We start from the raw sequence: 15,714 nt of genomic DNA on the forward strand, positions 1-15,714 counted from the left end.
ATGAAGACACAGAATTCAGGAATAACTTTATCCAACACAGAAAAGGTATGAGACAAATCCCAGATGACAGCCATGCTGTAGGCCGTAAGAACAATCACTTTCGATGGAAGGAGGAGGATGGAAGGCTCCAAAACCCGAAGGAATGCCTGATAAGATAGCTTTTTGTTTTTTTTTTTTAATTTAAGAAAATGCTAGACCAAGTGTTTTTTTAAAAAAAGGTAAATCAAAACCTTTAAAAAAAGCTATCAATGAAAGGAAATTAGATGATAATGCACTATTTGGCTCTGCTGTGAACAAGTTGCATTGCTGTAATAACATAAATAATACTTAGTATTTCCAGCTTTTAGAATTAACCTATAAACAGATCACATAAAAATTAATTATGGTTCTCAATAAAGTACGTTTTCAGCCTTGAAAATAAAAAAGGAGTACAGATTAGAGAATTTAGAATGTGACAAGGGAGGAAAGTAAAAAAGAACAATGAGAGACTAATATTTTTAGCTTATAAAGCGAGCATTCAAGCAACATTAACAATTGTTAAACGACAAAAAAAGATATAAGAATGGTACTAGGGCCAGCCCGGTGGTGTAGTGGTGAAGTTCGTGTGCTCTGCTTTGGTGGCCCAGGTTTTGTGGGTCTTGATGCCAGGTACAGACCTACACAACACTTATCAAACCATGATGTGGTGGCGTCCCACATACAAAACAGAGGAAGAATGGCACAGACGTTGGCTCAGCGACAATCTTCCTCAATCAAAAAAAAAAGAGGAAGATAGGCAACAGATGTTAGCTCATGGCCGATCTTCCTCACCAAAAAAAAAAAAAAAAAAAGTACTTATAATAAATGTTAATGATTAATAACCAATATTAATATAATAATCCCATTTGAGGAATTACAATAATAGGGAGAGGAGGTGTTATGAGCTTAAATCTATGTCTAAAGCAAAAAAGGTAATGTCTAGGGGCTGGCCCTGTGGCCAAGTGGTTAAGTTCACATGCTCCACTTTGGCGGCCCAGGGTTTCACCAGTTCAGATCCTGGGCACAGACATGCCACTGCTCATTAAGCCATGCTGAGGTGGCATCCCACATAGCACAACAACAAGGACCTACAACTAGAATATACAACTATGTATGGGGGGTTTTGGGAGAAAAAGAAGAAGGAAAAAAAGAAAAAAGAAGACTGACAACAGACGTTAGCTCAGGTGCCAATCTTTAAGAGGGGGAAAAAAGATATAATGTCTAAAATTGATTACTCAAGCTGTGGTGAAAGAATATGAAGATACATGAAGGACTATTTGAAAAAACTGCTGAAATAGTTCAAAGTGCTTACTATTCAGAGTGGGTCAGGAAGTTGGAAAAGGGTTGGGCCACCACACCCAGTACTTTGGTAAACATAAAAAGTGGGTTCTTTTTCTTATGGATCTTAGTTATATACTAAGCAGACAGAATATAAGATTTCCTCTTTCTGAATAATGCTATAGATCTATCCATGAGGTCTATAGGAAAGAAAAGCAAAGACGAAATTGGACAGTTTTCAAGGAGCAAAGTTAACAGAAGGTTATAAGGTTACAAATAAAGAGCTTAAGTTCGATTTAAGAAATAACAGTGAGTGACTTTGTAAAGAAAATATTAGCAAAGCATTTTTAGAGAATTAAATCAATTCCCATAATCTGACATAAGACAATGGCCAGCTAATGGCAAATCATGGTACATGACAGATATGGGTAATTAAGGCACTAAGTTGGAAGAACTGAGCTGAGCTTCCTCAATAAGGAGATTTGAACATTTAGAGACATAATATCAGGAGAAGAAGAAAGCCCACTAACAGAGGTATATCTCCATTTTATAAACATCTCTTCATCCTGAGTTTAATAAAACTTACTCTTTTTTTCCTTCTCTAGAGTTTCCTTCTCTCTTCGCTTATCAATTATCTCCCCTTCACATAATGCCTTTTCATCTTGAACTCGTCTCAGATCATTTGTAATGGCATCAATCTGGGGTTGAAGATTCTCACAGTTTTCTGTGGTCTTCAGTTCATTTTGCAGATCTTCTATCATTTTGCGGGTATTACTTATTCTCCGCTGCCGGTCATGCTCTTCATTTCGTTTTACTGTTAAAGCCTGCTGAAGTTCCTCAATCTAATAAAACAAAAGTAAGTTAGTACTGGAAATTACTTTTTCTCTTGGTTTATAAGTAATATAGTTTTACAGTCATATAGTTTTAAAAATGCAAACAATCTGAGGCCAGCCCCATGGCATAGTGGGTAAGTCTGCATGCTCCGCTTGGCAGCCTGGGGTTCATGGGCTCAGATCCTGGGCACAGACCTAGACACCATTCATCAAGCTACGCTGTGGCGGCATCCCACATACAATGTAGAGGAAGACTGGCAGAGATGTTAGCTCCAGGCCAAACTTTCTCACCAAAAATAAATAAATAAGCAATGCAAACAATCCAAGAACATGGGTGCTTTCCTCACTAACAGCTATCCTGCCAGAATGAGACTGTTACTCCTTCTAGACTACCTGTATCTCTGTTTTATTTGTTCACTAATATATCCCAAGTACCTAAAGCAGTGCTTAGCATATAGTTAGTGCTCATTATTTACTGAATATACAAGATATTTATAAAGCCAATCAGCAGATTTCTAAATACCTATAGAAAGTAAATACATACTACACACCGTAAGACTGAAATTAAGATAGTCACATGATATATGATAGCCTTCCAATACAGTAGTAATAATAGAAATGATGATGAAGATTATGTCACCCTATTAATTTTAAACCAAAATAAACTACTTTCTTTCAATAAAATTATTTTCTAATAATACTTCAAAGTAATATTGTGAGATTTTAATCCTTAATCTGTATATTTAGATTTCTTGACTTACATTCAGGGTAAATTATTCAAAAAAAACCCAGATCATATAAGTTGCCAGTGGAATTTTCATCAAAATCATACACAGTCTACCTAAGACAGAGTTAAGATTTTCTTTAAGACATACACACATACACAGACAAATATACACTTATAGACTCAATTTCTATTTTACAAAAATAGAATTTTCTATTAAATTAGATAAGGTTAACATCATCTAATTTGCTTATTGCATTAGGTCACGTTCTTTCCAAGTCCCATTTACTCCCTCCCCCTCTCCATTATAAAAATAACATTTATTATAAAAATTATGGAAAATACACAAACTTATAACAAAAATCACTTATAATCTTAATGTCCTTTAACATTTACATTTTAATGCCTACCTCTACCTATCTATAGAACATACGTTTTACTAAATGACATCACTAAAAACATACTGACAAGTTTTTCATTATTCCCTATGTCCTTGCAAAACAAAAACTGAATATTTGTATAATATCCCGTTATATGGATATACAACAATTTATTCCATTCTCTACTGTTGGAAATCTGGGTTCGTAACAATTTTTCCTTTCTAAAAATTTAGCTTTGTTGGTGTCAAGATAACGAACTGAACATATACTAAAATTCCCTCTCCTATACCAAACACGTAAAAGTGAGACAAAAAAAAATTTTTAAAAATTAAGGTACATATATATCTGTGATTAGAAATTAACAATGTTTGGGGCTAGCCCCATGACATAGTGGTTAAGTTCAGTGCACTCCACTTTGGCAGCCTGGGTTCATGGGTTTGGATGCTGGGCTCAGGCCTATACCACCAGTCAGCCATGCTGTGGAGGCATCCCACATATAAAGTGGAGGAAGACTGGCACAGATGTTAGCTCAGGGTTAATCTTCCTCAAGCAAAACAAAGAGGAAGACTGGCAACAGATGTTAGCTTAGGGCTAATCTTCCTCAGGGGAAAAAAAAATTAACAATGTTCAATAGGCCTAAAAGAAGGAAGCAGACAAGAAGCCACAGTATGCAGCCAGGAGACCCATGAAGTCCAAAGCATTCAGGAAAATAGGCATATCAGGGAAGACAGGTATAGAATTAAGAATCACCAAACAAATGAGGAAGTCCAAATCCATCAAAAAAGGACAGGAAATTTAACGAATTTGCCCTCCTTGCAAAATACAGACCACCAAGCTACGAAAAATCATGGCACTGCTGAAGAAACTTATATCAAGAGAAAGTCTTTGCCTGACATCGACCTGAAACACTAAAAAACAGCCCAATGGTTCCTGTCCTTCCAGCTAAGTTTTCTGAGCTCTAACTTTAACTCATCTGCCATCTTCATCTATGAAACTATTATAACTAATCCCATCATACCCATGTTTAGCTCAAACACAGTAAGTCTAAGCTTCCTAGATCACCCATCTTCACTAGGATATCATCCCAATGTTGCTCTCTATCTTCAATTTCTCTGAATGTTCTCTCTTCTTGTTCTAACTAAAACTTGGCTATTCCTGAAAGACACTTCTCACTAGAGCCCTCTCAAATTGGTGACCTTTTCCTGCCATAATCCTTCAGAGTACTTCAGGACTCAGAGCTGGGGAAGATGTCATTAGTCCCCACTGTACTACTTCTTCCATTAACTGAGCCCCACTTCAGTTCTTTTGAAGACCATGGGATCAGACTTTGCCACCCATTATCTTTGTTGTTATGTTAACTCTCTCTCTCAAATCCTTCCTCACCCTTTTTATTCATTGATGACTTGAGCATCTGACTCACTCTCTTCCTCTCCATTATTATGCGGTAATCATGGGACTTCAACACACAAACTGAAAATCAATCTACCTCTTTGGCCTCTGTGTTCCTTGACTTCTTCAACTTGAACCATCTTTTCCTAAACCCCTCCTTAGCCACTTTACTATGATTACACTCTAATCACGTAAATCACCAAAAGTCATACCACCTTTGAAAACTGTATTTCCACAATCCTACTCTTTGATCACCATTTCCTTCCCTTCCATTTTACTTAATATGATATCCTATTCCAACTATCTTTTGACCCCATGGGGTCCTGCCATCCACTGACCCTATTACCTTCTTCACAAACCATCATCCCCTTCATTTCTTTCCTTAACCTGCTGTGAGGTTTCACAGTCCAGCACTAGAACCACTCCCCTACAAAGACCTCTTGACCTTCCAACCATTCCTATGTCACATTAGCTAGGAAAAAGCCCAGTCCTTATTTAACCTAATTATACACCTTCTATCTATCTATATGTAAGCAACTGAACTAATTGGAGAAACTCTCAAAAATAGATATGACTTTAAATTCACAACCACAAAACTTAAACAGGCACTCAGAACTACCAGGCAAACTTACTGCATTTCTCTAATAGATGTGTGCTCTCATTCTGAGATGAGCTCGTATCTTTTCCTCCTTCCTCAGTCCTTTATTGCTGCAGGCCCTCTACACACTCAGCTAATGACCCTGTCTCACACCTCATTAACAGCACAGTTAAAATCAGAGTACTCTGATAAGACTACTTTTCTAGCTTTCAAATCCATCCCTCTCCCTCCGTGTGTACTCACTCTGCTTTATCTTGTACAATGTAAGGAGAGTCCTTGCAGCTACCTAAATCTAACACCTCCAAGGCTACTCCAAGCAGTGTTTCTCAAATTATATATGGTGAAGAACCACTTTTCAAAAAATTCTAAGCCATAACAAGTCAACTTTTATCAATTACAATAAAATATTAATAATCATTATCCAAGAGAAATGAAAGCATGTGTTCATACAAAAACTTGTACAAGAATACTCATGGAAGCTTTACTGGTAATAGCCCCAAACCAGAAAAAACTTAAATGTTCATTAACAGGTGAGTGGATAAACAAATTATGATCTCAAGAATAGTGAAAAAAATACATTAAACAGAACAAAAATTAAAATAAATGTATTAAAATTTGTGGGACACAGCCGTAGCAGTGATGAGAAGGAAATTACAGACATCAAAAGGATAATAAGAGAATTTATGTACACATATATTGGAAACTTAGAAAAAATGGTCCAATTTCTCAAGAAACACTACCACAACTCATCCAAAATGAGAGATTATTTGACTAGCCCTATAACCATCAAATAAATTGAATGTGTAACTTTAAAACTTCCCAAAAAAGAAATCTCCAGACCCAGTGTTATGTGAGAATTATTTAGAATGTTTAAAGAAGAATTAACACCAATTCTACACATCTCTTCCAAAAAACAGAAGAGAACACTCTTAGCTTTTTCATAAAGCTAGTTATTACTCTGATAGCAAAAGCAGACAGTAAAAAAGAAAACTACAGAACAATATCCTTCATGAATACAGATACAAAAATCCTTTAACTGTTAGCAAATAGAATTCAACAATATGTAAAATGAATTGTATATTTATACACCCAAACCAAGCAGGGTTTATTTCAGGGATGCAAACTTGATTTGATATTCAAAAATCAATGTAATCCACCATATTAACAAAATAAAGATGAACATGTACAGGATCATATTAATAGATGCAGAAAAAGCATTTAACAAAATTCCAACACTCATTTATGATAAATACTCTCAGAAACATAGGAATAGAGTATAACTTCCTAAACTTGATAAAGACCATCTATAAAAAACCTACAGCTAACATTATACTTAGTGGTGAAAAACTGAATGCTTTCCTCCTACGATCAGGATCAAGGCAAGGATGTCCACTCTTACCATTCTTATTCAACACAGTGCTAGAAGTTCTAGCCAGTGCAATAAGGCAAGAAAGGAAATAAAAGGCATACAAATCAGAAATAAGAAATAAAACTGTCCCCATTTGTAGATGACAATGATTACCTATGCAGAAAACCTGAAGGAATCAAAGAGAAATACTAAGCTGTAATCCAACAAAACACAAAGAGATTGCATATACTGAAACCTACACAATGCTGGTGAAAGAAATGAAAGATCTAAATAAATGAGACACGTCATGTTCATAGATTGGAAGACTCAACATGGTAAAGGTATCAATTCTCTCCAAATTGATATACACATTTAATGCAATTCTTATGAAAAATCCCAGCAACATTTTTCTGTAGATACAGAAAATATTTGGATGTTATGAGGTATGGCAAAGTAAGAAGCTCTGAAAATCCTCTCCACCATAAAAGCAATGAAAACATCACAAAAATTGTCAAAATTAATATTTTCAGAACTCTGGAATTTAACAAAGGCTTGCCACAACCCAGAGAGTTTATTAACAAAAATGTGTGAATCTTGGTAAAATCAACAAGTTCTGTGGCATTTTAATACACCCTATTCCCACTCCCCTCTCCTCAGTTCCATGGCAGCCTTGAAAACCAACAGCCCACAATCATAGTGAAATGAGCAGCCTAGCAGCCACTGGAGAAGTCAGAACAGGGTTAGGGCTCTTTCATATTCTCATTCTCAGAGAACTGTCATTATTTAGCAGTTTCCTGGAAAATCTTACTTGCAAGGCTTGTCTTTATTTGACCTGACTCCAGAGCCTGCTCACTGCAAAACACTCTTTTCCCTGGAGGCGTCTGTCAAAGAACAATCAGTGGCAACTGTTCAGCACCACAGCTAGCTGCTGAGGAATAAGGGCTGAGACAAACAATAAGCTAACCAAAAAACTTAAAAGGAAAAGCTGGAGAATAAGAAACCCACAGGAGGCTCTGGAAGCTCCTGGGACTCTAAAAGGCCACATGCATGAGTAGGACTGTGTACATGCCCAGGGCCGTGCACATGCTCCAGAAAGACTCAAGGAGGTCTTAAGCTCTCACAGAGCCTCTGTGCAAAGACTGTTTCACTTTGACACTCTGTACAAACAGGAAGTGAAGGTCAAAAGAGAGTTGTGAACTAGCAGTGGAAATTAACCAAAGTGTTCAACAATTCAGAGAGCATTTACTCACAAAAAAATGACTGAATCTTGGTGGAAAGTGAACACACTGTCCAGCTGTGTTGGTGTGACTGAACATGCATGCAGACATCTTCAGCAAAAACTGAGAGACAGACTGGTTCCAGTCATTTTAAGAAATATCTGTCGAATTAGCTGACCACTAATCTAACCAGAGAGTTCAGTAGTCACATACAACAAATACAGACTTCATAGAATTAATTAGGAAAGTAACGAAAAAAAAAAACCAGCAACAACAAGCCTAGGGGAGAGGAAAATGACTGATTTCTGAGTTGCCACATCGTGCTATTCAAACTGTCCAATTTTAACAGAAAATTACAACACATTCAATGAAACGAGAAAGTATGACTCATAATAGGAAAAAAAAGCAGTCGAAAGAAAAAGTCCCCAAGGAACCTGAGTAATAGACTTAAAAAACAAAGATTTTAATACAGCTATTTATAATGTTCATGAACTAAAGGAAACTACGTCTAAAGAACAAAGGAAAGGAAGAGAATGATGTCTCATTGAATAGAGAATATCAATAGAGATAGAAATTATGAAAAAACGCCAACTAGGAATTCTGCAGTTAAAAAGTACAATAACTGAAATAAAAGAGTCACTACTGGGGCTCAACAGGAGATCTGAACAGGCAAAATATAGAATAAGGAAACCTGAAGATATGTCAATTGAGATTATCTAGTCTGAAGAACAGAAAAGGAAAAAAAATGAAGAAAAATAAAGAGAATGCATGACGTCATCAAGTACGTCAAAACACGCATAATAGGAGTTTCAGGAGAGAAGAGAAAGAAAGCGGCAGGAAGAATATTTGAAGAAATAATGACCAAAAGCATCCCAACTTTTATAAAGACATTAATCTGCACATCCAAGAAGCTCAATTAATTCCAAGCAGGATAAACTCAAGGAGATTCACATCTAAAAACTTCACAGTTAACTTCTGAAAGACAAAGAGAATTTCAAAAGCAAGAAAAAAGTAGCTTATTATGTACAAGGGATCCTCATAAGATTAACAGCTGATTCTTCATCAGAAACCATGGAGGCCAGAAGGAAGTGGGATGTCATATTCAAATTCAAAGTGCTGAAAGAAAACCAAGACTTCTATATGCAGCAAAACTATCCTTCAAAAACAAAGGAGAATTTAAGACATTCCCAGATAAACAAAAACTGAGAGAACTTGGCACTAGAAGACCTGCCCTACAAGAAATACTAAAAGAAGTCTTTCACGACGAAATGAAAGGACACAAGACAGTAACTTCAATCTCTAGAAAGACATAAAAAGCACCAGTAAAGGTAACTACAGGTATACCTTATTTTATTGTGCTTCACTTTACTGTACTTTCCAGGTACTTCATTTTTCACAAGACCCTCTACCAGTAAAAAGATTATGATTCACTGAAGGCTCAGATAATGATTAGCATTTTTTTGCAGTGAAGTATTTTTAATTAAGTTATGTACATTACTTATTTAGACATAATGTTACTGCACACTTAGACTACAGTATAGTGTAAATATAACTTTTATATGCACTAGAAAACCAAAAGATTCATGTGACACTTTATTGCAGTGGTCTGGAACCCAACCTGCAATATCTCCAAGGTACGCCTGTACACAGGTAAATATAAAAGATAGTAAAAATGTATTTGTTGTCTATAACTCTTCTTTTCTCCTATCTGATATAAAAGACAACTGTTGTAGCATAACAGAAATATACATTTGGTCTTTGTCCCCAGTTCCTGGCCCAGAGTTCTTAAAACTCTTAGAATTTCCTGAGTGACAGGAACGTCTTTTGTTATTCACATCAAGCCCTTTTTGACAATACCTGATTTCATGCTAATATGATTCCTGGCAGGGCCTCTAGATAGCTTCAGGATAGAGACTGGTTGCCCAAAGAATCAATCAAATTATTAGAGGGTTGGAACTTTTAACCCCAACCCCTGCCCTCCAGGAGGAGAGAGGGACTGGAGATTTGAGTTCAATCACCAACAGCCAAGAATTTAATCAATCATGCCCATGAAATGAAACTTCGATAAAAACTCTTGAACCATGAGGGTATGGAGCTTCTGGGTCAGGGAATATGTTGATATGGTGGGAAGGTGAGGTGCTCAGAAGGGAATGGAAGCTCTGTGTCGCTCCACTCCCTCTATCTTGACCTATGCACCTCTTTCATTTTGTTGTTCTTTAGTTGTATCCTTTATAATAAACTGGTAACTGTTAAGTATAACGTCTTCCTGAGTTCTGTGAGTTGTTTTAACAAATTCTGAACCTGAAAGGAGGGGTTGTGGGAACCCCTGAATGTGCAGCCAAGTCAGACAAAAGTCCAAGTAGCCTGGGGACTTGAGACTGGTGTCTGAAGTAAGGGCTATCTCGTGAGACTGAGCCCTTAACTTGTAGTCTGCTCTAATTCTGGGTAGTATCAAAATTGAATTGAATTGTAGGACACTCCATATGTGTCAGAGAATCAAACAACTACTGTTACAAAAACAAAACTGTATAAAGAAATAATTATAAAACTGTGCTGATAGGCTTATACTGATTAAAAAGATAATTTGCAAGATAATAACAGCACAAAGGAGGAAGAAGAGAATGGAGATATATGAGAGCAAAGTTTTGCACACTACTGAAATTAAGTTGGTATTAATATGAACTAGATTATTATAACTTATAATGTTAATTATAACTCTAAAGGCAACCACTAAGAAAATAGCTCAAAAAATACACAGTAAAAGAAACAAGGGAATTAAAATGGTACAACAGAAAACATTTAACACAAAAGAAGGCAACAATGGAGGAACAAAAAAGTCATAGGACATACTGAAAACAAATTAGCAAAATGGCACATATAAATCCTACCTTGTTAGCATTTACATCAAATACAAATAGATTAAACACTCCAATTAAAAGGCAGAAATAGGCAGAATGGAAAAAAGACTATGATCCAACTATATACAGTCATGCATCGCTTAACAACAGAGATACATTCTGAGAAATGTGTCATTAGGTGATTTCATCGTTGTGTGAACATCACAGAATGTACTTAAACCTAGACGGTATAGTTCACTACACACCTAGGCTATATGGTACTAATCTCATGGGACCACCGTCATGTATGCGGTCCATCGTTGACCAGACCATAATTATGCAGTGCATGGCTGTACAGTTTACAAGAAATATATTTTAGATTTGAAGACATAAATAGGTTTAAAGTAAAAGAATGGAACTTTACATAATCAAACAGAACTCTTTATTTCCCCTTTCCTAGCAATCCTTAAGTCAGTAGAAGGCACTACTATCCATCAATTGTGAAGTCAAAGAGTTGGATGTGATGTCTGATTTTCCCATAATCTTTATTATCTATTCCCTGAGCAAATTGTGTTGGTTAATTTTCTAAAGTTGTTTATCAACTGCTACCACCCTAGTTCAAGCCACCATTCTCTCTCGCCTAGACTACTGCAACAGCCTCCTAACTAAACTCTTGGCTTTTATTTTTGCCCCATATAGTCCATTCTTCTTAAGGCAGTCCAGAGTGCTTTAAAAATATATATGAAATACTTTTCTCGCTGGCTTAAAAACTTCCTCTCATAGATTCTCGTTGCAGCTAAAATCAAATTCAATTTCCTTTCTTTTTTCTTCAAGGATCTCTGCCTACCTCTCATAGCTGCTACTTCTCAGGAACCCAAGAGGACACTGGGGCAGGATTGTCAAAGTGTTGAGAAAAAATAATTTGTAATTTAGAATTCAATATCCAGCCATGTTAATATTCCAGAGTGAAGAGTAGAAAAGATACTTTCCAACATACAAGGACTCAGAAAGTTCATCACCCAAAGAACCTGTGTAAAACACCTATAGAATATATCCAGGAAGAAAAAAAAAATCTGTACCTCCTCAAAAGAGGGAGCCAGAAGTGTAATATAAGAAGTAATATGATCAAATAAGCCAATAAAACATATTATTAAGTCTAAATAAATACAGACAGTAAAAAATACATTTTAAATAACTGACAAGTAAAATTTCTGATGACATTGACATGGAATGGAGGAACAGAAAATAAAAGCTTGCTAAGATTTTCATCTTAATTAAGTGGAAGAAAAAAACACTGATTAACTTTTTTGTTATTTAAACTTTAAGAGTAATGAGTAGAATAGGCTTAGAATATATAACTTAAGAAAACCTTGATCAACAGCAACGGAAAGTAGAAAGGGAAGCAGGAGGAATCAAACAAAAACAATAGTAAACAGAAAACAACGGTAAAAGTGAACTGGTTAAGCTCCTTCACTATATTAAAAAGTGTGTCACACCAAATTGAAAAAAAAAATTACAAAACAAAACCCAGGATCTATTATCTACAGCAGATAAAATAAATCAAAACATGACACAAGTAGTACAAAACAATAAAGCTTTAAAACCTGGGAAGCAAGAACATAATTAGAAGGAAAATAGACAAATCTATCCTCACAGAAGGAGCTACTGACACTTTAAGAATGGCTAAGTCAAGTAGGGAAAAAAATAAGGAAGTAGAACATCGGATAATATAATTACAGTAAGCCTGCTATACATATACATAAAACTACACCTAAAGACAGAATTCACATTCTTTTTGAATATATGTAAAATGTGTACAAAACCAAACATAAAAGTCCAAAAGAGGTCTTAAAAAACTCTAAAATAATCATAAAGTCCTCATTTCTTAACCATAAAGCAATATAACTGGAACTCTACATTAAAAAAACTTAAAAATTCCATTATCTATAGAAATTAAAACAATAAGAACTCCTATATAACCTGAAATGAATAAAAGCATGAAAATGAGAATTATAAAATCTTGACCTGAAAAACAATAAAAGCACATATCAACACATGTGAGATGTAGCTAAATGATAATCAGAAAAAAATTTATATCCTAAAATCTACCTACTAAAAATTAAGCTAGAGGGCTGGCTCAATGGTGTAGTGGTTAAGTTAGCATGCTCCACTTCAGCAGCCCAGGGTTCACAAGTTCAGATTCTGGGCCTGGACCTACACACCGCTCCTCAAGTCATGCTGTAGTGGTGTCCCATATACAAAATAGAGGAAGATTGCCACAGATGTTAGATCAGGGCCAATCTTCCTCACCAAAAAAAAAAAAAAAAAAAAATGAAAGAAAGAAACATTAAGCTAAAAATTCAAAAATTTATAAAAGTGATAAACCCTGGCAATTATAAGGGAAAAAAAGAAAATATTGGTCCAAGGAGTATTAAACTACTTAAAACATCAGCATAACATTGAAAGAACCAGCTAAAGATGGACTAAAATAAAATTTTAGGCCAATCTCACATGATGCAAAAAATTCTAAACATGAGATTCTCTATTTGAATCCAAGCAATATACTAAAATATCAAGTAAGATTTATGACAGGATAGCAAGGATGATTCAACTTTAGACAACCTATCAACCTGGTATTCCTGTCTGGGGTTTTAAAGGTGAATCTTTATGCCTTTTCCCTCCTAAACTCTAACTAAATAATAGAAATGGAGTAAAATGGGTTCAATCCCACAAGGACAAAAGAAATAAGGGAGGAGACATCAGCAACTGGAGAATTCAATAAATATTCAGAAGATAAAAGACAGCAGAGGGAGAACTAATTTAGCAGCATATTATAGGAACTATGGTGCAAAAGGGAGGTCAAAGAGTAAGGGACAAGAGCTAACTCTTCTAAAAAAAATTAATCCCAGAGACTCTTAGAACTAGCAAATGTCAAGTATAAAAGACAGTACATATTTAGTAAGACTTTTGCAGAAAAAGTAATTTTTTATGTTGGAGGAAGTAGAGTGTGGCTCTGGGAGTTACTTCTGAGTTCCTTAAGTCATTTAATTTTGTTGAGCTGCTATTTCTCCACCAGCAGTTTGGATATAATGATGATTGCCCCGTACATACTTTACAGGGATCTGGAGAAGGAAGATTTTGCTATAAATAAATTAAAATATTGTTGAGCCTTCAACAAAAAGAAGACATCACATAACAGACTTACCCCTACCCTACCTCCCACCCCACTGCCTCCACGCCCCCTCTATACACACACCCTGAGCACATAACACTGGCAGCCAAGCTTCTGCCATGGAAATTTAAGGTTCATCTTAAATGAGAGGGGCCCGGGACTTGAAGATAAACGCACAAAAAAAGGAGTGAGGCTGACAACTGGAAGATTAACACAAAGCTTCAACCACCAAGGAATGCCTCACGTTACGTAACTACCCCAAGACAGGTGATTCAAAATTGTTTCTGAATGGTCCTGGAGAATAGAACCCCACATAATTTGGGGATTGGTTAGTTAAAAAGTCCACTTTCTTGCCCAATCATCCTAAAATAATTTTGCCATCAAGCCCCACCTATGTACAAAGAATTTGTAATCAGCTTTTTAATACCCTATTCTTAACATAAACAAACAGAAAAAATCCCTTATAATTTAATTTCTGCTATTAAGATAACTAAATCCAATTTTACCATTACCCTATTAAAAAACTACAGCTACTCAGCTACAATGACCATAAGGCATATCTATGAGTAGTTTTGAGCAATTCTTCCCAATTATCCACTGGGCAACTGCTATACTTCCAATCTTAGTTTCTCTCACAAAGACAAAAAAATAAAGAATGAGGAGGATTTTAGACAATTCCCAAACAAGAAGTTGTCTCGTAATCCAGACCTGAACACAAAAGTTAGGACAAATTAGCATAATAAAAATTTCAATACAAAACCTTACATGTTTATCTTTCCTTTCTATAACATCTTGCCTTTGTTTGCATTTTTGAGATGTCTCCTTAATATCCATTGCCTGTAAGATTGAACCAGAAGAGGGGGAAGTTAGTTAAAAACTCAAGCAAGCCAGTGATGTGGCCCCACCCATGCTTTTCCATGATCTCTTTCAAACCAAACTATTATATTTGTTTTGTTACCATCAATAACTAAATTTGGTAATTGTCACCAAAGATACTAACAGTTATTTGCAAAACTGTTATTAAACTGTATTAAAACTGTTATAAAAAGTTATTCCTATTGATATTAAAAATAGCTGCAGCAATATGCATACATATGTTTATCTGGTCACATTTATTTTCTTGTGTTATTTTATCTGATCATAAAACCAATCCTCCAGGATAGCAGAGCCCATAACTTAAACCATTCTCAAAATAATCTCTGACTCCAAAATCTCCCCTAAAGGTGAAAAGCCATGACCATAAAAAATTTAGTTATATTTTCAAAATAGAGAGAATATTCTATATGCCATTGTATTATTTATTCTAAGAAACATCAGGCTTTCTCTATCACCCTCCTCCGAAAGGGCAAATAATTACAAAGCAGATAAAAAAATTCACAAAAAGTGAGGTTCAATGTTTCTAAGAATACTACTCTGAATCCTCTTTTAATTGAAACAATCACATTTCATTTTTCTCTTTTTATATCCCGCAATTTCTATAAAGTAGTACGCTCGAACAGTAATAACCAGCACCTTGAAAGCCCTGTGCTGGTAGGATTCTTAAAGAATTTAAGGAGCCAAAACTAGAAGTAAATCTACAAAATATTTTAAAAGACCTGCAAAATATTTTCTGTATTTGCTAAAATAAAATATAGGAAATCCAAAATTGAACCAGAAAAGCACCTTCTCTTTGATTCGAGCCTCCAAATTGTGCCGCTGCTTTTCAATTTCTTCTATCCGAAGTGTCATAGGAATCTGCCCTTCTTTAAGTTTTCTGACCTCTTCCTTCACTCGGTCACGAGCTAGTTTTACTTCTTCATATTCCTGACGAACATTTTCATATTCCTTGCAACAAACACAAAAAACAGAAGTTAATGCACTACTAGCTTAAACTAACATGTATAGTAAAATCAAGGTACAGTCAGAAACCAAACCTATGAA

At 35.5% G+C, this 15,714-nt stretch overlaps 1 protein-coding gene across 6 annotated transcripts in view; it reads right to left on the minus strand.

Moving 5' to 3' along the window:
* The window catches only part of SMC5 (structural maintenance of chromosomes 5), an 84,204-nt gene that overhangs the window by 39,804 nt on the left and 28,686 nt on the right, over positions 1-15,714 (minus strand). For all 6 annotated transcript variants that reach the window (XR_001398836.3, XR_011497330.1, XM_014845996.3 and 3 more), the window contains exons 7-9: positions 15,457-15,618; positions 14,560-14,631; positions 1,883-2,138 (exon numbers count right to left, since the gene is read on the minus strand). Coding sequence is in view for 4 of the 6 variants with exons in the window: in XM_014845996.3 (XP_014701482.3) it covers positions 1,883-2,138; positions 14,560-14,631; positions 15,457-15,618 (490 nt within the window). In the remaining 2 variants the exon portion in view is untranslated. The remainder of the gene's footprint in view (positions 1-1,882; positions 2,139-14,559; positions 14,632-15,456; positions 15,619-15,714) is intronic.

Source organism: Equus asinus, chromosome 23, assembly GCF_041296235.1.
Source record: "Equus asinus isolate D_3611 breed Donkey chromosome 23, EquAss-T2T_v2, whole genome shotgun sequence".
NCBI lineage: Eukaryota > Metazoa > Chordata > Mammalia > Perissodactyla > Equidae > Equus > Equus asinus.